The sequence below is a fragment of the Anas acuta genome, chromosome 7 (assembly GCF_963932015.1).
Source record: "Anas acuta chromosome 7, bAnaAcu1.1, whole genome shotgun sequence".
NCBI classification, from domain to species: domain Eukaryota; kingdom Metazoa; phylum Chordata; class Aves; order Anseriformes; family Anatidae; genus Anas; species Anas acuta.
Window position 1 is genome coordinate 20,090,851 of NC_088985.1, and position 22,152 is coordinate 20,113,002.

The window sequence follows — 22,152 nt, forward strand, 5'->3', positions numbered from 1 at the left end:
AACACCCTTTTTTTTTTTTTTTTTTTTTTTTTTAATCAAGTTTGTTACGTAGGTGCTTTCCTTTGCTTCTATTTTCCTTTTTTATTTTTTGTATGTGTTTGGTTGGTTGGTTGGTTAGTCAAGGCATTTTTAATTATCTTATTCTTTTGTATTTGATTAGGTGAAGTTAAAACAAACTGGAAAAATAATACTCAATGAAAATCATCCGATTTTTCACTTACAGGAGTGAGAGAGACCAAGCAACACTCAGGTTGCAGCTTTTGACTGTTATGAAATTTGCCTTCCCTTCTGTTTGGGAGGACTGAATCAGTCTCTTCTCTTACATTGCCCAGAGCAGATTTATGTGAGGACTCCTCCCATAGGCACATCTTTTCTTCTACTCATGTAGCTCTACGGAGCTCAGTGGAGTATTCCCTGATTTATTACCATGTGAGTGAGCTGCACCAAACTGTGCGACTCCTGCAGTTCGTCCCCATTTGCACTGATGCAGTTGACAGCAGGACTTGACTTGGATGATCCCTCTTGCTGTGGCACATACATTGTAACTAAAGCCAGCACTGCATGGCTGTCTCTCTAGAAATGCATGCTGTGTATGTACCTCTTAGTTCACTTCTTGTGTCTATGACCATCTCCTCTTCTGAATAACTCAATTCAAAAGCATCATTATTCTGCTGCGCATCTGCCATGAGGAGACCACAGGCCCAGCATGACATAACTGGGACATGTGTCCAAACCCTGCCCCTGAAGACCTTCCTGTTGTCACCCATTCAGGAGATGCCAGTGAGCTGTGGGAGAGCTCTGGGTGTTCAGCAGCGCTAGGAGAAGCCTGTGCTGGACAGGCAAGCAGGTGAGAGCAGAGATCCCATGGATGCTGGTTGTGCAGTGCCTGGGCTGTACCCTTGATCAAGCATTAGTGGAGCTAACAATGTCTTTTGTCTTTTGACTGGATGCCTCAAAAATGCTCCCCTTTTATCTAGTTTACCTTCACTGATTATTTCCAAACATGGGAGTGGCAACGTGGGGTGGCAAAACGGTCATGGCAGCATGACCTGTCTGCGCAGAACCTGGCTTCTGGAGCTGTGGGGTGGGACAGTCAGGCTTCATGGGGCGTTGATGGCTGTGGCTACTGCAGCCCCTCGCAGCAGGGACAGCTGCTAGAGGCAGCAGTGCTGGGACTCCTTGCTCCAGCTTTCGTCTCTGTGTTGCCCATCCTTTTCCTGTACCCAGGGAGCCAAGCATACCCCAAAAGGTTTTAGAAACTCTTATTTTCCAGCCCGAGGCCTTTGCCTGATCAAGATTATTAATCATAATTCTCCAGGCCTTTCTCCCATACTGCTTGCAACTTGCTCTTTTTTGTTGTTGTTGTTGTTGTTTTGTTGTTGCTCTTTTGTTTATTTTCCTCTTTATTTCCTGTAGTGCACTGAAATGATGCAAAAGAAACATTTATTCACACAAATAAGGGAAGGTAATAGCTTCCCTCCCTGACCACATACTCTCTTCTGTTCCAAGTCTTAATTAAAATGGTACTAAAGGAAGCAAATCAATTAACAGATACCTTACAAGATAGTTTATTCACTTACATATATACACATACACAATTACTTCCAAGTATCACATTACTGCTTTAGTTTGTCTGTTCACAAATGCTGCTAATGAACTGAAGTGTTACAGAACTGGGTAACAGACACCTAGGGAATCCAGGGAAATTATTCCAATATATCACTTTTCTACGAAATAAGCCTTACATTTTGTTGTTCAAAATGTGCAAAAAAATTACAATCCAAATAAATAACAAGATTTCCTTTGCACATTTGGGAAATTACCTGGCTTGCTAAGGTCAGAACCAAATTATATTCAAATCCTTTCAGTTACAGTTAGAATTTGGCACAGTAGCTTATTCTTCATAAAAACATAATTCTGATATTTCTGCTCTGACAGTGTGACTCAACCTCTGACTCAGGGCATCAGCTCTAACTTCAAAATGTGAGGCTAATTGTAGCTGTTCTCAGTCTGAAAGTTGATTAATGGAAGGGAGACACTGGTATCCAGGAATCTTTCAAGTCACATTTGTTAATAAGACAGACTTTCCAGGTTGGATTTGGGATTTGAGTCTAATATTTGCCTTCCTTTTTCTTTCTCTTTTCTTTCTTTTTCTTCCTCTTTCTCTCTCTCTCTCTCTCTTTTTTTTTTTTTTTTTACTTTTTCTTACTTCCCACCCCCAGGTTGAATAGCTTCTGCTGTATTACTGTACTGAAAAACTGGAAAGAATTCCATTTATTCTGATCAGAGACTGGCATGGCTGAGAGTAGAAACTGGCTTAAAAGGCTTAAAAGCTAGCAGAGACTGGCTTCAGGAATGGATGTTAGATGAGAGTTTAACAAATCCATATGTCTACAGACTTAGGCCTCATATAAAAGTTTTGCAAGATCCACTTTATTTATTTTGTGGTCTGGTTAGTAATTATTTGTAAGCTGCAATAAAATCAAGTAACATCCTGTTTGAAGTCATCCTGTAATGCTGCGGCGTAACAGCTATGCCAGTGAAATCCCACCACATTACTTAATGCCATGTGTGCCATCTACCTGAGTCTCCCAAGTCTTTAATTCCTGCTGGGTTTCCTGAGAGGAGAGGATGCTCAGCACAGAGTCATTGCCGGCCAAGTGTTTGCAGAGCCCCCATAGCTGACATCTGCTCCCTGTCTTTACAAGCTGAAAGTAAAGCCTGGTTTGAAATACAAATATCTGCCTTTTTGTGCATTTTGCAATGACAATATCTGTTATAATAAAGTATTCTTGCTTTAAAACAAGCAGAATATAAACCAGAGCATTATTTTCTTAACTGAGACAACAGGCTCACAGCTTCTGCAAAAATTGGGATGTTTTTCCAAAATAATTTGGGTTTAAACCATTTATAATTATTTAATTTCTTTAAAAAACATTCTGAGACAAAACTAATTTTTCTTCTTGTCACTTGCACTGTAAGAAGCTTGTAACTGGAACTAGGCAAAGCATTTTTGGTGACTACAAATTCAACAGGATATTCAAGACTAGAACAAGAATGGAGGGATAGGAGACTGAAATTATTCACAGACTCTTATTGAGCTTATTGCATTGCTTTACACTGAAAAAACAGGGTTGAGTGGATTTTGGAAATGACAAATTAGCTTGTAGCAAATTAATATTTCATTTCAGGTGTCCAGAAACTTTTTGTCTTGGGTATACAACACTGTTTTCATTTCAGTGTTCTAAAAATAAAACATGGAAAACAGTAGTTCATAACCGACCACAATTCATTTGAGATGGCTGAAATTAACATTACCACCTAAAGTTAAATAAACGGTATTGATCCTAAAGCTAAAAAAGATTTACCTTTAATGAATGAAATGTTTTCACATTAACACAAAACATGCTTTTCCTGAAAAACTTGAGAAGCCTTGTTGGCTTTAACCTCAAATTAATAATTTTTAAGTTACTTCAACCATTATTTACATAACTTGAATTATGAGTGTGACTATGAATCCTGCTGCTGAAATGTATTGTTAGCTTTTTGAATACCCTGTATTTAATTGATTTCAAAAATCAATCATGTATTTATAACCAACTAAACAAGATCTATTAATGAGCAGAGTTCATCTTTTTTATTTCCTCATGCATTTCCTTCATGCATGCATGCTGTTAGAGACTACAGGAATTTTGGTACAGGTGGTGGAAGCTAGCATGCATTATAAGCTCTTCATGTAATCAGTCAATCAATCATTCTCTCAATTAAAGAGCAAAGAAAGGAATTGTTACTGGTGTGAGATTCCTGCTCATCCACAAGAGACTTCTATTGAGCCTCAGACCATGCAGCTGTCAATTGCAAAAGGATTATTGATTATTTGTACTTGGTTTTCCTAGTACATTGATGTCATCTCTGAAAAGAAAGAAAAGAAAACATTGCAGGTTAACAACAATTTTCTGGCATTTCTTTTATCTAAATAGATCCATAGTATTGTTGTAAAAGCTGAGCTGGGTGCTACGCAGATGAGAATTACAGGCTTCCTGCAAAATTGTTATTGGAGGGACTGTAGTTACATTCATGAAGTTCCTCACATTTAGTTTTTATTTCCTTGATGTTCGTTTCTTTGGAGGTACCCATTTTTCTTCAGTGAGCTAACAGGATGAATGTATGATTCTGGCTGTGGTGGTAACCAGATGTCCCCTTTGCTGCCAGTTCGGATTCCCCTAGCGGGCAGCAATGAGCTGCAGGGCAGCATCTTGCTAAGAGAATTTCTCACTGCATTACAAGCTCTGGGTCATTGTTATTTGGGCTTCTTCCTGGGACCGCCTTCTCACACAGGGAGCAGCTCCTGGACCCCGATAGTGGCTGCAGCTCTAAGAGCTTACTGCTTGCAGGAGCTGCTCGTGCAGGGCAGCTGCATTGCAGCACAGTCACACTGTCACAGCTGGGATGCAGGAGGATGAGGCAGCTAAAAGACTTGCCATAGGCTGTGCAGGGTGGAACAAGGTGGTTGGGGATAGGAAGATAGGGATTCCCCAGACCCATGTGTACCCAGCAATGTACCTGTTCTGACTGGATCCCATATTTGACCTGCAAAGTATAGAGAAATAGTTATTAATGTTGATTTTCAGTGCATTAATCAAAATAATCATGCAAAGCATCACCACATTAGGAGCTGGTGAAACACAGGAACTTTTCCTTCTTTCTCTTTCCTTCACTACTCTTAATCTGTTATTCAGCTTTACTCCATCTAGCGTCAGTGCTTGGAAATAAGATGTCATCTTGCCTTGCATCCCGCAGCTATTTATATTCTTGGATCCCGTGACTCAACTGGGAAATGGTATTCAGGTCCCCCACCTTCAATACTACTTAAGCATTTTCTGATGACTTCGCTAAAGAAAGACCTCACAGGAGATTTGTCAGCCAGGGACAGGCTTCTTGTAATTTGTCTCAGTCTTCTTCCTTCTCTGAGAGAAATTTTTTGCATGTGTTTTTTGGAAAGCTGTGCTGAAATTTTCTGCTAACATGAAATTCACTGCGCTAACAGTTCATGTCCATAAGAAATAGTTAAGAGCTGATTTGTATCTTTCTAGCTTGAACTGGGCATAAAGTCCACTGGAGAGCATGTGGTGGGCATATATAGGCTAAAATCAGAGGAAAATCTGTGTTTTCCTGCTTTGCTCTTTCTTTCCTTGTTTATTTCTCCAGTTTGGGGCTGGGGTGCATCAGGACCATCCTGTAGTGCTTCCATGGCTGAACTCCCTCCTTGCTCCCTGCTTTACCCAGCCCTGGGGGAGCTTCCAGGGCGTCAAGAGAAGAGGTCTGCTGGGGCACAAGGAGAGGAGCCCACGGGCCATATCAGAGGCTGCTAGTGGCTGTCTCAGCCCTCTTTTGCCTCCGCCAGGCTGGCACTTCACAGACAAAGTAATTACATGTAGTGACACTGCTCCTTTGGGTCCAGCAGCAGTATTTTTCAGCTTGCTCCTAACAGTTTGTATCAGCTCTTCCCAGAGAGATGAGGGAATTGAAAACAGAATCAAAAGACCCAATGTGTGCAGTACTGTTGAACTTGTCAACATTTCTTCACACACACAAAAAGGAACTCACAGGTTTAAGCATGTGATCTAAGTGACACAAATTTCTGCCTGTCTGGAACTGTAGCCATTTTAACAAACAAACAAACAAACAAAAAAACAATTTCCCCCTCTTGTTCTGACTATGACAACGGATCAATAATAGATTAATGCAGAATGAGGCCAATGCAGACTGATCTGAGCTAACTGGAGTGAATCAGCAAGTGGTTAGGTCTGGGGACGCTCACCTGATCCCTTCCCCTGCCTGTGTTTGGGAGAGAAAGCGGCAGGGAGCTGCTGGGACAGGCCTTGTCTTCCAGCACCATTCTGAAGAGACTGCCTACCTCACCCTAAGTAACTAATTCACCACGTACAAAAGGAGCAGAGAATAGACTGCCTGGGAGGCTGATGCTCCTGTCCGTGTAGCCCAGTATAGTTGGTAAGTCACTTAAAAAGAATGGCTTTCTTGCTGATGCTCCCAGGCTGCCTTCACACAATCGACAATGCCAGCTGCTGCACAGAAGGATGGTCCAGCCTTCTTCAGCACCTTGGCTATAAAATCCCACCATTTCCCTTCCACTGGATGTCCTTGAACAGGCAGATCTCTCTGAAAATTATGTTTGTTATGCCATGCAGGTTTTCAGCCAGGCCTGTTCTGTGAAAGGCAATATGTGGCTGCCTGACCAGAACATGCAGCTGTACTGGGAGCAAATGGGGAGCAGAGCAGGACTGACCCTGGGAACAGGACTATCCTTTGGGAACAGCTCATGCTTTCTTCTCCTCCAGGGAGCAGTGAAAGCTCACTTAAAGAAACCAGCTCACAAAGACTTGAAAAGCAGTATTGCCACCTAAAGTGTAGCTGTTCCCAGCTCCCACCCTGCTCCTCCACCTCTCCTGTGTCAGTACAAGCAATGCGATGCCTGTGTAGTAAATCAACAAAAATTAACCTGTGGGTCAGGTGTTGTTTTTAATGCACCAAAAATGACCTTATTACTTTTCAGCCAATGTTTTTCTGTCTTTTTCTATTTATAAACCCATACAAATTTTCAGTTGAAGCTGTGGTCCTCTGTGAAATGTATTTAAGCTCAGTTTAAACCTGTATGAAAAGTCTTTAGGTCCTTAAACTTCTGTGAACCCCTCAGAAACAGTCCATGGATACCCAAGCATGTGTAGCCTTTTGTGTTGCATTTAGTGATATTGCTCACTTCTTTCAGCTCTCTGACACCAGGCTGTTAAGTTTTGGTACCTAGCCAGACCCGGTACAGAAATGCACATGGAGAATGAAGGTGGGTGGTTATAAGCAGCAATCAGAAGAAAGACAGATTTAGCTTTGCTGATACCTGGTACTGGTTCTTCAGGGCAGAACTTCATGAGATTAAGAGATCAGGGAATGGAAATAAACTGACCTGACACACTATATACATGATCTTAAAAAAGGACTTATAAATAATATTATTTTTTCATAAGTCACTGAGAAAAGGTTTGTAGGAATCCATCTGAAATTAGAGAGTCCTCTTTTGATGTTCAGTGTGAATTTATCCAGAAATTCAATAGGATACAGTGCCTTCTGTGAGTCAGAATATGCAGGAGCTCTGATTGATGCTGTTCTTTTCTGGTTGAGACCTCTGGCATGCTAAGCCTCCCGCTTCAGAGGTCTTGATTTAGTTTGTTTTTAAATCTCTGTCTAAGCTATGACAGCAGCTTTCATTGCTAGCTAATCCCATGTTGTCACCTCTCTGCCTTGCCCTAGTCAGCACAAAGCTGCTTGCTCTGGGTGGTGGGTGGGCTCTCCCTGGGAGCAGGAGCCCTCTGCCCTGTGGTGTCCAGGGTCTGAGTTACCCCAGGTGCATGTTGGCAGCAGTCAATTTAAGTCTTCCAGAAACACTTCTGAACTTTTATCCAGATTTGCAGCAGCTCCAGGCAAAGGCAGAGTACTCAGTTATTGCTGGAGTCAGTGACACCAGCAAGTTTGACAGCAGAGACCATGATGGCTGTGGAAGGAATTGCCTCTGACAGGTGTCTGAATATTACCAGGAAAGCATTCTCCTGACTCAGCAGGTTTGGGACCAACTCTTACAATCAAATGACTTAGAGCTATTCAAGACTAGCCTCAAACAGTTGTGCAGAGGAGGAGGAAGGAATAAGGATTCCTCCCCATTTGGCAGCTGTGAAAAGGTCAACTGCAAATGCAGCCCCCAGATCTGATGAGAGCACAAGCGTCCTGGGGCAGATGCTCTCCCAGAGAATGTGGAAAGTGGCCAGGAAGGAGCGAAAAATAGCCAGAAGTGTGGCTCTGCCCATCAGGCTCATAGCTGGCATCAGTGCAGTATCCTGGAAAGGGGCTTAATGAATTAATCTCACCCGAACAGTCTGGGCTATATGTATGTGTATATATAACACTGCCTCTCTGTGTATGTGTCTGTATATGAAGTAGTCCTGCCATTCAAAAATGGTGCTGAAAGGAATTGAGGGTCTGAAGATTACCTATAGAATAGCTTAGTGCTGCTTTTTAAAGTCTGGTGTTCTCAGCACAGTGTAAAGCTTAGTGTCCTTGCTTTTGAAGTGTGCAATAATAAAGATTAATTTCATTTTATGGAAAGGGTAACCTGAGCCAAAGTAACTTGCCCAAGGTTGTTCAGAAGAACAAGTTCTGCTAGACAAGACAGTGACAGAATCAGGTAGAAAAGCCAATTTATTATCCTGTTTATTGGTGACCATTGCCTTAACACAGAACAGGTATTTACGGTTTGTTTCTGGAAATATATATTTGCAAGAAAGTTTAGACAGACATTTTTGCTGAGATCACTTTTTGTGTCTTTGTTGGCTCTGTTTTTCCTTATTTGTAAACCTCTAATTATTTATGAAAACCATATATTGACCTGATGATTGGGTTCTATAGAGAATGTAAGAATGGGACAATGAAAGGCTTCTGGAGGAAAAAATGAGTGGTAAGGGAAACAACAGTTCAGGGTATATATTGCTGAGTGATGAGAGAAAACATTCAAACTGGTGACCCCAGAGGTGTCAAAGATTCTACTGAATGACTGATTTTCTCCAGAAAAAGACACTGGGTATCAGAGTTTAAAAGGAATATTCCTGGCAGAAGAAAAGAGAAGCTTGTTTTAGGAAAATAATGATAGATGCAGGCACCTCAGGGACTCTGGGGAAGTTAGGCCTGCCTGGACTACTGACAATTCAGAGAGAATGGGTGGATGAAGGTTATGGCTAATTCTTTTCCCTCTGGTGCCTCACTACTGTTGTTACCAGATGTTTACAAATATGCATGAGAAAGCTACTTTGAAGTGGTCTCAGCTTCTGTAGAGAGGAACTGCAGCACCGATTGGTAACATATACAAAGATGTCTGAATAAATCCTGTAATAACTTCTTAATGGGAGCCTTAGCATGAAGGCCACAGCTTGAATGAAATGCTACAAATGAGCTAGCCTTGTACTAGGTATTTCTAAGCTGAAAAGTGAAATACCTCATGACTGGGAAACATCTCCAAATGTCAGATCAGTGCAAAGAAAATGTCTACTTCCAAGCTGACATATTTCCGCAGGAGAAAATTTCTTCACTGAAAAGTAATTAAAGTTCACTAAAGTTGCTGTAGTGTGGCTTAAAACAACCAATGCCCATCCCTGTTTCATCTTCTCTTTGTAAAAAAATCTTCTCTGGAGAAGACATCGTAGTTACTCTGATTAGTAACTGTATAAAAGAGAGTTGCTTTGCAGATATATTTTTAGCATCTTGCTATTTCATGTACTTTTCCCATGAACTTGCCTATAGTACAGCAGCGGTATGTGTTTGCATCTTAAGCAGATACAATTTCAATGGATAGTAGAGCGACCGAGACAGTATCCCTCCCTGGCTGCAGAGCGAATGTATAGTGTTACATGTGAATAGCTGATGCAGTATCTGAGTTGCTGCGATGCATTTCAGCGCCCGGCATCTTGTGTAGTCTCTGTTCTAGGTCTTAATCCTTTTTCCTTGAGCACTGCTCTTTCAGTGACACATTTGGACAAGGGCAAGGTCTCTTCTAAAATGTGTATTTACTTAACAATTTTGATTTGTGAACTTTGACCCCATTTTCCAAAGGTCTCCTCCTTGTGGCTTTTTCACAGAGGCTTTCTGTACCCTAACATCAGAGCAAGGTCTCCAGCTAGCTTTGTGAGCTCAGACTCCAGTGATTAGCGTATCTTTGATTTGCAGCTAATAGTATCTGTGGTATGACTCATGTCTACTTGATTGGCTTCCTGTCTGGCAAATGATGCATTCCGCAGTTCACAGCATTATAGGCCAATCTGGACTATTTAGATCAAAAGGAAACTAAGAACTGCTCTCCGCTCCTAATAGGAGACTTTTTGTTCTGACTCTCAGCCTGCTTGAAAGCTCTGAAATGTTTAGATCAGCTCTGTTATGTTTGTAGTTTCTGCCTGTCTGTGCAGCTGGTTATAGGTGCAAACATGACAAAATGATAGGAAAAAGGATCTTAACTCAAACATATTGGTGGTGATGGTTCTGCAATCTATACATTTTCTGTAAGAAACTGCACCTCAACATTCACACTTGCACTTAATTGTCCAAACCTAGTTTTTGTCATGCCATCCATCTCTGATATTTATATTTTCCAAGTGGATGGTTTCACCTCCTGTTAATCCATAGCAATATTTTTAGAGTTAGACATTGTGGAGACCAGAGGCTTTCAAGATGAGATGACTGTTTCTCCTTAGTTTCAGAGAGGGAGTTTAAATGGAAGCAATGAGCCATGACTTTGAACTCTGTATCATCAGCCTCAAAGGTTATAATTTCACAGGGGCTTCAAGAGTTACCTCAGCTGAAGGCCCTTTGCAGATTGCCAGCAGCTTGGAGAGTCACACACAGTTTGTATGAAACACTTGTTGCACTCGTCAATTGTTGTTCTCTTGTTAAACAGGAATGTCCAGTGAAGAATGGCAGGCCCGTCACTGTAGGCTCCACTCATTGAACTGAAACTGAGGTTGCTAAAACTAAATATGATGTTCTGTACATTGTCTTCTATAGAACACCTTTGGGCTGGAGATGCAAGTGGTTGTGGGCTGCACACCAGCATCCTGGATTTCCATGGGAATTGTGGATAACCCTCATGCACATGAGGAATACACTGTCATGTGCCATTATGAAATGTACTACTGGTGAAGAAACATCCTGTTTCATGAAGATGTGGGAAGAAAGGAGAATTTTCTTTCATGGAGCTGGTTTTAATTATTGTCTTTAAGTATATTACCATCCAGATCTTGCTCACTGCATGACTCTCAGTTACAAAAATCTGACATAACCAGAAAGGTGCATTGCTTGTGCCTGGAGTGCACAGATATGTCAGGATAAGGAAATAAGAGGGCTTTCCCTGTCAGTAGGCATGGCCTGCTACAACCCATTGGGAGAGCTCCACTAGCTGAGGATAATGCAAGGGCTATAACACTCAGCTGAGTTGTTTTCATTCAAAAAGAACCTTAGAGATGAACCTAGTTTAGTTCCAAGCCCTCTGCCATTTGCTCTGACTTGCAAGATTACCTTGTGTTTCACAGGGCAAGTTCAGCAAAGAAGAGTCAGTCACTTGGAAGAAATCCAGTGGTAAAACTCAAGAGAACATCTAGATATCGCTTCAGATATCAAAAGAAAATCAGCACTATACTTGGCACTGGGCCTGTGCAGCTCCCAAGCTCCTTCTGTCCTCTCATGTGTCAGTACAGTTTGTGCGTTGCGTTTAAAACCTGATCTTATGCTGAATGACTTCCATGGGGGCCTGCAGAACCCAGAGAATTGCATGAGGAGTTTTGGTATGTGTTGTTCCCCAGGATGTATTGAGGAAACAGATTAGTTTTTGATACTACAGCAAGCTTAAAATGCATGCCTTTTCCTTTTTAGTATACATTCTCTGTCTCTCCATCCTTCTCCTTGTCTCTGCATGCCTCTTTCTTTGTCTCCTTCTGTCAAAATAAATCTGGCTGCCATACACTGTAGTTAACTCAAAATATTGCCAGCATTAAATGTGCCCAGACATTTTTATTAATACATTAAACTTGCATGAAATTTTAGGCATTATAATTTACCAAGCTTACACCAAGATGGCATTTGAAACTGACATGAGCTATTAATTAAAAAAAAGGACATTAAATAATAGTCAGTTGACATCTAAATTACTATTTTGTTAGCTGACAGTAGCTTGCCTCAAGGCTCTCTCTCTTCTCAAGTGTTAGTAAATATCCCATTGAGTTTAAGGACATCCCATTATGAATTGATTGTTTAAATCACAATGTTATATACCTGGATAGAGTGGTGAATGTTAATTATTTCACAATGAGCTGACAGTATGATTTGGGTCTAGAAACACTTCTGTTTTAAGGATTTGGGAAAGTGTCAAGGGGGACATATAAGAATGTTTATTTCAGTGGGAAACGTGATTTTGCAATGAGTTGGCTAGGTTCAGTTTCAGCTAATAGGGGCTTTAGCATAAATGGAGATTCGTGTATGTGGCTGTGATACTCCCACTCAGAGTATATCCCAGTTAGAGGGAGAAATTGAATGACTTGAGGCACTTGTGGCAATAACAGTGTGAAAATTAAAACAAAATTTGGCTTATTATGAATTCAGCAAGTGCTCTATCAGGTGGATTAAAGTGGTGGAGTTTGTTTTGTTTTTCCCTGAACAAACACTAATAATCATCAGTGGTGAAGTAGAAAATTAAATTGATTGTGGATGATATGCCAGTTTTCCTTTCCAGTCCTACAGGGGTGATATCCTGATTATCATTGAGGGATTCAGGTTGCCTGTATAGCTGAGGGATTCAGGATGGTTTTATGATTGATTGGAATAAATCTAGGACTAAGTAATTTCTGATAGAGGACTTTGCATTATCAAAAGGGTTTCCGGGATGAACCACTGTCCTAAAAATGCCATGAATTAGAATCTCCAGGGTAGTGAAGCAAGTAGTGAAAATTAGGTTAGATCTAATTATCACATCTCTCCACTGACCTGAATAAATGGGAAGCTATCCCTTTGACCTATGGGGAAAAATAAATCAGATAAAAATGAACATATAGCTTGGATATTCTTGAGGAAACTCCTTAGTATTTGTGACACTGTAGCACTCAATCATGATGAGTACTTATCAGGTAATATTTCAATGCTGTTTTCAGGAAATCGATGTTCAGGTTGGAAAATCAGGTTGGAGGGTTACTTTTGCTTGCTTGTTTGTTTTTGTTAAGAACATCTACCTCCCATACATCTCCTTGCAGAGATATACAAGCAACCTCAACCATTTAAATGATGAATGTTGGAAACTGAAACATGTCATTTCCCACTGTTCTGTGGTTAAAGTTTTGTCCTACAAAGAAGAGATGCCAACATGGATGAGAGTCCTATGGAAAGGTCTTCCTCTAAAGGTTAGGAGGAAAGATGAAATAGGACATTGGATCTTGTATACTGAATTTCCCTTTGATTTCTGCAAGTAGTTTGCTTGGATTTAAAAATGATAATGCAAAGAACAAATAGGTTGGGTTTGCATCATCTGAGATGTGGAAGAGCATGTATTTGTTTATAGAACAAGCCACCATATGAACTTCCTTTCTAAAACTTGATGATATTGCAAGGATATCTGATTTTCATAGGTAATATTGTTAATTTTCTCATCTATAATCTCTCTGTAAATTCTTTAGAGCCTAAATTATGTGTTTGTATTATTTGCAGCATTGTTGTATCAGTCATACTACTCCATCCTTACAGTAGGTAAACAATAATTAATTATGTTTTTGTTAGTTACTGAGGATCACATTAGGTATTAACTATTTTATACTACAAACCAATGGTTTCATTAAGACCAGTAAATGACTATTTTGTTTCCTCAGATTAGCATCTGTATTATAGAATCCCTTAAAAATCCACTAAGCAGTAGTACATAGATGCCTTGAAGTGAACAAGAACAAAGACTTGTTAATAAACTACTAAATGCCACAGTACTGTTGAAAAGTAAAATGGACTAAGAAAAGATGGTGGATTTCTAGTTGTTTTCCACTACACAGGAAAAAAAAGTCATCTTTAGGATACCTAGTTTTGTCCCCAAATACTGTGGAATTACAGCTTTTCTCTAAATTTGTGTCAGTGTTTCTAAGGCAGAATGTGCAGTGTGTACCGCATCACACTTCCAGCCTTAAGATCCCAAGTTTAACATGCAACTAGGAACCTCACAGATAGTGCCATCTGTATTTGATCCAGGCAGTAAATCTCCTGCCTTTCATGTCTCTCCTTGCCTTTGTCCCCTTCCTCCCATTCTCCTGAGTCTGGTCTCTGAGATTTCTGTTTTCTTTCTCCCTCCCCATTTGCTGCTGTGTCTGTACTGTCCTTAACACACCAGAAACACCTTACTGGGTGCTCTATGCTCTGTCTTTTGGTTCTACAGCAGTCCTAATTTACTTTAAGGCTGATACACAGAAAGCGTGAATGAGTGTCTTGTAAGAGAAGAGACTGAACACAGTGTGTGATGAGAAAGGAAACGGGGTTTGTGACAGTTAGCTGTGTTAGGCTGTGGAAGCGTCCCCTTGGGCAAACAACAGATGCTCCGTGCTGGGGCCTTTCTCTGTTAGGCAAAGCATTACAATACTTTCTGCAAAGACTGTCCTTGCCTTGATGTTAAACTGAGTGTTTGCATATGTTGTGTTGACTCTGTGAGGAATGACTGATGAGGACGTGCCTATTAGCACTTCTATCCACCTCTCTGAGAGAGGCCAAAAGGCTTTTCTTAGGTCACTGAGAACAGCTGTTGCCTTCAGTCCGTGAGAATGCTGATTAATTCATGTAATCTCATTTTTTTTACACACATAAAATATCTTAGGGAGAAACAAAACATTGTCTACCCCACTCTACATCTCCACCCTATTGAATGACTTCAGATGAGGAGCAGCCATCCCCTAAGCAGTCTGACACTACCTCTTGTGCCTGTGAGTCCATAAGGTGCTTACAGCCTAAAATGGCCTTACTGGTTATGGGTAGTGGGAGCGAAAGTGGAGGGTAAAAATACATCCCTCACAATGGGAATGGTCACCGCATGACCTTGATTTGAAAGACCTTTGGGTGAAGGGAGTTCTTGGAACTGAGGCCCAGTCACAGTGACTGGGAAACTTTTGATGAAGCCATTTGTTGTGGTTTATATCTTTCTGGCTTTTTTTTTTTCCTCTTGGATCCTCTTTTTTTTTTTTTTTTTTTTTTTCCATCTCTCTCTTTCTTTCTGGAAATCTAAAGGGCTTGTGAAAATATATCGGTATAGTAAAAGCTCTGTTGCAGAGAAAACATGGAAAAATTCTACCAATGTCAAAGAGAATCTAAGTTTAGCACCTCTGAAATGAGACCTTTGGCTTTCATCCAAATCTAAGGCTTTTTAAAAAATTATTTGTATTTTTTTGAGCTTGCTATTAAATATAGTGCAAAATAAAAGGGCAGAATCAAAATCTTTTGAAGTATTTTCTTTTGAAAATGAATCTCAGTCTGCTGGGATTTCTTTCCTAGTTCTTAAATGTCAAACCCCTGTTATGTGGAATTTCCTTTTCCATGCAGCTCCACTAGATGTACTGGGTGTCATGGTCCTCTAGACCATAAATAAATGTATATTATATTATCATTCAAATCACAGTTGTGGGGAAGTATCATACATAAAGAGAAATTTATCATTACAGTTTGCATATCATGCTGCCCCTCACAAAACCCTGGGAGCAATGATTCTTACCTTCTATCCATTTTGCCATCTGACTCTAAAGAGAGAACAGGAAAATGCAGTTAGTTAAGAAACCAGGAAAAGAGTGGTGAAAGGCTTGTTCACATGCAGTGAGAATGCAACCAGGAGAACATAGGTAGAGCTGCTGGAGGAGGTAAAGGTCCAGCCATCCTTTCTGAGGCAAAACTCTTTAATATTAGTAGTGCCATGCAGCCTTCCTAAAGCCCTTCTTAATTCCTCCAGCTGGAATATCTCACAACAACTTTCTCAAAACTATTTTTGCTAACGTTTTGGGTATTTTGAGATATTGTGGTGTTTTTGTTTTGTTTTCTTTTGTTTTGTTTTGTTTTGGTAGTGCATATCCAGAGTGTAATGAGAAACAACTTCAGGAGTAGATGCTTGATGAGAATTAGGAGGAAGCAATTTCCCCTTAGGGAATGTAGTGCCAATAAAGAAAGCATCAGCTCTTTGTCTTTCAGGAAGTAGCATTACGCCATCATTTGTATCCTCACAGGGTACCTGGGGAGTCTGTTTGCAAAACTATCCTTTAAGAGACAAGCATTTACTGTAAACAGCATGAAACACAAGGAGATCTCAATCTTTGGATAAGAAATCGGGAGTATTTTCGCTTACCTCCAAATACATTGTCAAGCATTTGTTTTTTGATCATGCAAATTATGACTGCTATAAAACCAATTGCTAGAAAGGCTCCCAGAGTAACTCCTATAATAAGATATGTGAAATCTGCAAAAATTGAAAACAAGACAGTGAATATACACCAATAAGTAATAAATACAGCTGTTTGTTTCAGATGTGGTAACACAAATCTGCCAAAGTTAAAATACATCTTTTTTTAAAGTCACATCTATTCTTCAGAAGTGGCTGTTGATGCTGAGCCAGACCAGGTAGGTGAGGATATTCACACACCAGACTACCCCTGCACACCATGAAACCTTATGAAACTGTGGCTAAGGGGCTCAATGCAGTTATATGATAATGAACAAGTTTCGCTCTTTGTGTGTGCAGGTCTCAGCTGAGTTTTACAGCTAGGACTCTAACTTTTTTTGCCAAAGATTCTACTACCCCCACTCCCTCTCTGCTCTTTATCCTACCAATCTCCCATTCCTGCTTCCCCTACCTGCATGTGCACAGCTTCATCTCCTCCTCCCAACCCCATCATCCTGCTCTGCCTGACTACTCTGCCTGTAACTCTTTTCAGGGAGGAAGCAGGGGAATTTTAAGTGTAAACTATGAAGCATATTATGATTTTGCATCACTATGTGTACATAGGGTCCACCTTCATCTGTCATGCTGGAGACTACAGGATCTGTGATACTCCTGGCTCTGTTCTCCCTATGCTCATTATATTCAGTTAAAATTCACTTTAAGTCTCCAGTCACATGGTAGAACTCTGCTGTGCTAGGCAAAGTTGAAGCACACAACCAGATAATAATTTTCTACACATAAAAAGTTTTTAAATTCTTCTATGTGTATTCAGTCCCAGACCCTCCCACCCTCCCCCCGGACTTTCTGCCTAGAAGTGAAAATCTCCCCATAAACTGACCTATTTCATCCTCTGAGTTTTCAGAAGCATAGACCTTTGCTCTCCAAAAATCTGAAAAGGAAATATTTTTGTCTGTTAAGACATTAGGAAGAATGTGCTATATGCACCTGAGCTAAAGCTAAGAATGTGTATCAGGCTATTCCCAAAGGAAAGGAACATCCAGGTAAAGGTTAAGAAAGGACCTGAGGCTTGCTGCAGTAGCAAAGTGTTAGCAAAGTTATATATAATTAGTAATTTAATGAGGAAATATTAGACATTTGGAACAAATCACTGAATGCTAATTTTTGGACAGAATGGAAAATACAGTTTTAAAAACTTTTGTTATAGTACTGTTTCCTTTCTAAGATTTCCTCACTGCAAGCCCATGAGCTGTGTGCAAGAGTTGAAACAGAAGTTGCTATAAATCACAAAAAGGACTACAGATACAGTAAAGCTAGTAAGACATGCTAGCAAAAGAGGACACAACACAACCTGTTCCAGAAAACCCCAGCCCTACATATGCTGTAGCCCCAGCCTTCAAAAAGAAATTTAGAGAAGAGTCTTTTCCTCTTGTGGGCAAGAAAACCTTGTGAGCTGGAAGCAACCTTTCCAGAGATTCCTGTGCCAAGCTGTCTGTTCATCAAAAGGCCCTGCTCCTGGCCCTGCTCTCTTCCATAAAGCCACTGAGCTGGGCTGCCTGATGCTTGGAGTGTGCAGGGTCCCTCAAGATAGAGTGGCTTTGAAGAAAACAATTCTTTCCCATGTAGTTTTTGAAGGAGATGGACTCAAAACTTTCCAACAATAAGTAGTTTGTTTGTTTGTTTTTTAAAAAAAAATAAATTATATTTGATGTTGCTTGCTCATTGTAGGAAATTGCTGAAAATGTACAACTGAATGTTTCCCAGTGATGGGCATGCAAGGGTGTTCCCACCAAAATCTTTTCAAGCAGCACCAAATAACCTAACTGTTGCACAGCTGCATGAGTTGCTTGGAGCATGAGAAGGCTTTAAAGGCAGATGTATCCCCTGTGTTTTAAAACAATGTGCTATTAAATTTCTGTCTCTGGTAAATTCCTCAGGTGGAACTCAAAGTCCTCTCCAGCTATTGCTGGGCTGACAACAGACATTATTTGGCTGACAACAGACATTATTGTTTCCAGAACCAAACCTGTGTTGTGGTTGGCAATGGACTGATGCAGATGGAATTAGTACCTCTGCACCAGAGTACTTATCCTGTAAAACATCAAGGCCTTTACAGCATGTGAGATTACTAAACCTACCCTGGAAGACACAGGATGATCTGCTCCTCTGTGGCTGTGCTGGACCTGCATCCCTGAGGGTACCCTCCTTGGCAATCCGCTGCCTGTGTGATGGTACCTCTGGTTGGTCATATGGGACTTGGTAGGAAGACAGCTGTTCTGCACCCCACGTTGTCTTTTCATAGGCATTCCACACTTTAATGGGGATTTCTGACTGAAACTCAAATGGGATTTCAAGGTCTTAAATGCATCCAGCTTTCCTTTGGCTAAAATGCCCACGTGGTAAAACCCAGATTGCCTCTCACCATGGAGAAATAATCTTGTCTTTTTGAGGTTTTGGGGGCTGTGCTTTCATTTCTTTCCCACTAAAATGAATACTTAAAAATGAGCTTGTTTTTAAATTTCAAGCATAATCCTCTCATTCTCCAAAGCCACCAAACCAGCCATTTCTGTCCTGTTAGAGACATCAGTGTTGAGTCTGCTTTTCGGATTGATGAAAATCTCTTGAGCTGAGTCTGGGCTCTGGGGCTTCTGCCATTACATCAGAAAAATCTGATACATTGGGTGACTCTGAACAGATTTGTTTTTATTTCCTGGCCTTAGTCACATTTCTAATCCGAAATTTTCATAAATTACAAACCATGCTTCAAAATCCTGGAGACAAGCTTAAAAAAGTCTTGAGTTTTAAACCATATGTATTTAGTGAGCTGTAATACTGAGCTGAAAGTTCTTTTTTCCCCAAATTTTTCTTCATAATCAAAAAATATCAGGAAACTTCTTTTATACAGGCAGAAGTGTTTTCTTTCAAAAAATCCCATGACACTCAGAGATGGGATTTGGAAGGGGTAGGGAATCCAGTGGCACATATGATCACAAAAGCTGACTTCTCTACATGACCAAAATCAATGTAAAAAAATAAATAAAAAACAAAACAAAAAACAATAATCACAAAAGTCTAAGAATACATAGGTATAGAAAGCAATGTTTCTGATTTTCCAGATTAAAAACCAGTCTCTTTGCTCCTGCCTGTGAATTTATTTCATTATAAATTTAAAAAAAAAAAAAAAAAAAACTTTCTTCCATCCACTTAATTATTCTTTGTGCTCATATGAAGAATGTTTTAAATTCAAACATAATAAAAGTTATATTGTATTACTTTTATTATCCTAATGGTCATAATACATAGACCTTAATGTATGCTTTCTAATGGAATTAAACCAGTGACAGATTATGTGTTTTATGGCAGAAATAATATTTTACATGGAATATTTTATGTAGGTCACTTTAATATATTGAGATTTAATTATTAGTTTCTTTTTAAAAAGGGAGGGAGGGAAATCTCTGAAAACCCACAGGACTGGAGAGAATGTTTTCAATTCATAGTTTCAATATGGTTTTAATTAACGTTTAATATCATTTACTGGATGCTGCTTAAATACCGCTTGCTTTTGAGGACTGTGTGTTAGGTAGCTAGCTTCTGTTTGTTTTCCTTTCTCCTTAGGTGGAAGGAAGGGGATCAACACCGTCAAACACATTTTGCTGTTTGATCTAGGTTCCATCATCAGTTCAGATCTCCTGGGGATATACACAGTCCTCCCGGGACAGGGTGATAGAAATGATTCCTAATGCTCTGCAGCTCCCTAGTCCCAGTTCTAGCTTTCTGTCTGGCCCGTATCTCTGAAGACTGGGCTCAGACTAACTCCCTCTCTTGAATAAACCCTCTGAACTTGGACAGGATTTTCTTCTGGGTCATAGAGCCTTGCAGATGCATTTAATATCTATACCGGAGTGACTTGTGATTGCTTTCGAAGGGTCTTGACATAACTGATGGTGTTTTCCCAGCCTTTATGCAAGCCTGACTCATGCATTTGCACTGTGATGCAGACAGATTGTGTCGCATTGATCATCTACGTTGTGGTTAAATCAGGAGATGTGATTTACCTCTACCAAGGCAGAGCAGCCAGGCAGGCAATGAGCCCATACATATGAACACACCAGGCTCTGAGGGGACGAGGAGCCTCTGTGTGCATGATCTCTGTGAACCTAAGGCATGATTAGCCCTCCAGCCATGAGCAGAACTGGCTGAAGCTGAACACAGCTCCTGAGGCCAGCACCCCATGCTGGGAGCTGCCCCACCAAGGAATGTCCTGTTCTCCATCTGCTACCCATGGGTGCTCAGACAGTGCCTTGCCAATGGGTCAACACAGGGAGAAAAGTGGTGCAGAATGCACTGTTAATATATATATATATATATATATGAAGGTATTTAGTGTAGCAAAATTGTCAGTTACATCTAAATTTTGTAAGATAAGCACTGCTGGCATGCAGGCAAATGGGTCATTTCTCAGTCCTTTTCTGTAGTAATAGATGAGGACAGGAGTCACTCCCACAAGGAGACAGGAATTTGATGAGCTCTAGCCCTTGTCAGGCTCCTCTCCATCTAGGTCCCATGGATGTGGCATTGCCTGCACCTTTCTCTTTCACTTGGAGCCATGTTAATGTATTTTCCTTGTATCTATTGCAAGGTTACCTTTTGCACCTCTTTGCTCCGGGGAAATGCTATTGGATTAATGGGACTTGTGTCATTTGCTTGCTGAGCAATAGCTACTCAGTAACTAGGGAGCAATGGTTGCACTTTCTCTTTAGACCTGTAAAAACAGCTGCTATCCATGCCTTACGTGGCAGACAGTCTCCATCTCTCTGAGCTCCTGGAAGCATCTATAGGAAGGGGCAGAGGTCTTCAAGAGCCAACTAAAGGACAGTAAGAGCAATAAATTTCTATGTATACTCTGAGAAGGATGACAAGAGGATAGAGCACTGCTTTAGACTTATGAATAGTGCTACATTCAAGAGCAGAGGCAGAAACACATATGCAGTGGGCGCAAGCTGGAAGAGCTGAGCTGTATGCTTCAGGTGGGGCAAACTGTCTTGTGGGATTCCCCAAGTTAAATGATGATTTTTGGTAAATTTCTGCTTGAAGTAGGGTGATGTGGGAAGCATCTGTTTGGTGACAATGAGATTTTTGCCAGCAGAGGGTGCCTGCCCCCTTACCTAACCTCTCAGAGATCACAGCATCCACGTACACTTCTGTCTTTTAGCAGATGCCAGCTCCGTCCTGAATTAGTCCACCTTAGTCCCAATGTTATATTATAAATCCTGCTGACACTTCCTATCTGTGTGACTCACTTCTTCCCTGCGCTGACCGGAGGTGAGAAACTGTGAAGTAAAAGGCAAGTTGTGAGGGTGACAAAGCTCTGCTTTGAGCTGACAGGAAGCGTTAGAAGCATCCTGAGTCAGGAGCATCAAAGTCTAAGTAAGAGATGCAGAGAGCAAAAGCGGCTTGCAGGTAACATGCACACAGATCAACTTCTTCCTTACGCTCCACTGAAGTAGTTTCCTACATAGTGCCAGACAGGATGTTCAGCAGCTTTGACATCTATTATGCAAAGATGCATGTACTTAACTTCAGGGAGTCTTCTGGATGACACGTGGCCAATCCCTTAGCACTCAAGGTAGAAAATTTTGTTTAGAAAACCCAGCAACCTATACCCCACTGCCTCAACAAACTTTTCTTCTCCGAGGAAGAGAGTTCTAAACAAAGTTTAAAACAACGTACATGTACATGCAATCAGACTGAGAAATAAATAATCCAAACAAAGACCAAAGTCAGGAAAAAAAAAAAAAGCTCTCTAAAAAGATTGAAAATAAATAAAATAAATATGATCGATCACTTACGTAAGAGAAGAAGAAATGTTGTTGGGACTGATATCCAGCTTGTTAGTGAGATCATAGTGAAGTTTTGACAACAGAGTGATTTCACCCAAATTTTCTGAATTTTGCTCTTCTGCGGTGAGAGGGAAAAAAAAAAAAAAAAAAAAAAAAAGCTAAGCCAGGTCACGTGGTTATATTGTGAAGCAACAGTCACATCCTGAGTAGTTACACTTACAAACAGAAGTTCCCTTTTTTGGGTTTAAGTTCAACATATAAATAAACTACATGCTTGAAAACATTTTGAGAAGAAGATGGACAGCCAAC

General features: G+C 40.5%; 1 protein-coding gene across 2 annotated transcripts; it reads right to left on the reverse strand.

Moving 5' to 3' along the window:
• Nucleotides 1–1,552: 1,552 nt before the first annotated feature.
• TMEM273 (transmembrane protein 273) lies at nucleotides 1,553–22,008 on the reverse strand. Of its 2 annotated transcripts, XM_068687857.1 has the most exons (6): nucleotides 21,853–22,007; nucleotides 16,881–16,931; nucleotides 15,950–16,060; nucleotides 15,329–15,353; nucleotides 4,564–4,590; nucleotides 1,553–3,912 (listed from the first exon to the last, which is right to left on the reverse strand). In XM_068687857.1, exons 1-6 carry the CDS (start codon nucleotides 21,905–21,907, stop codon nucleotides 3,867–3,869), a joined length of 315 nt encoding a protein of 104 aa, XP_068543958.1. In that variant the 5' UTR covers nucleotides 21,908–22,007; the 3' UTR covers nucleotides 1,553–3,866. The 2 variants fall into 2 exon arrangements, with proteins under 2 accessions (XP_068543958.1, XP_068543959.1); XM_068687858.1 differs by lacking the exon at nucleotides 15,329–15,353 and having other exon boundaries at nucleotides 21,853–22,008.
• Between the last annotated feature and the right edge of the window lie 144 nt (nucleotides 22,009–22,152).

Bases quoted from the DNA above. Each gene is read 5' to 3' on its own strand.
- TMEM273 (XM_068687857.1), bottom strand. From the start codon at position 21,907: ATGATCTCACTAACAAGCTGGATATCAGTCCCAACAACATTTCTTCTT. The intron at 15,354-15,949 runs GTAAGCGAAAAT...TTCTCTCTTTAG, and splicing joins GCTTGACAATGTATTTGGAG to AGTCAGATGGCAAAATGGAT. The intron at 3,913-4,563 runs GTACATTGCTGG...CTTTCTTTTCAG, and splicing joins ATGGGATCCAGTCAGAACAG to AGATGACATCAATGTACTAG.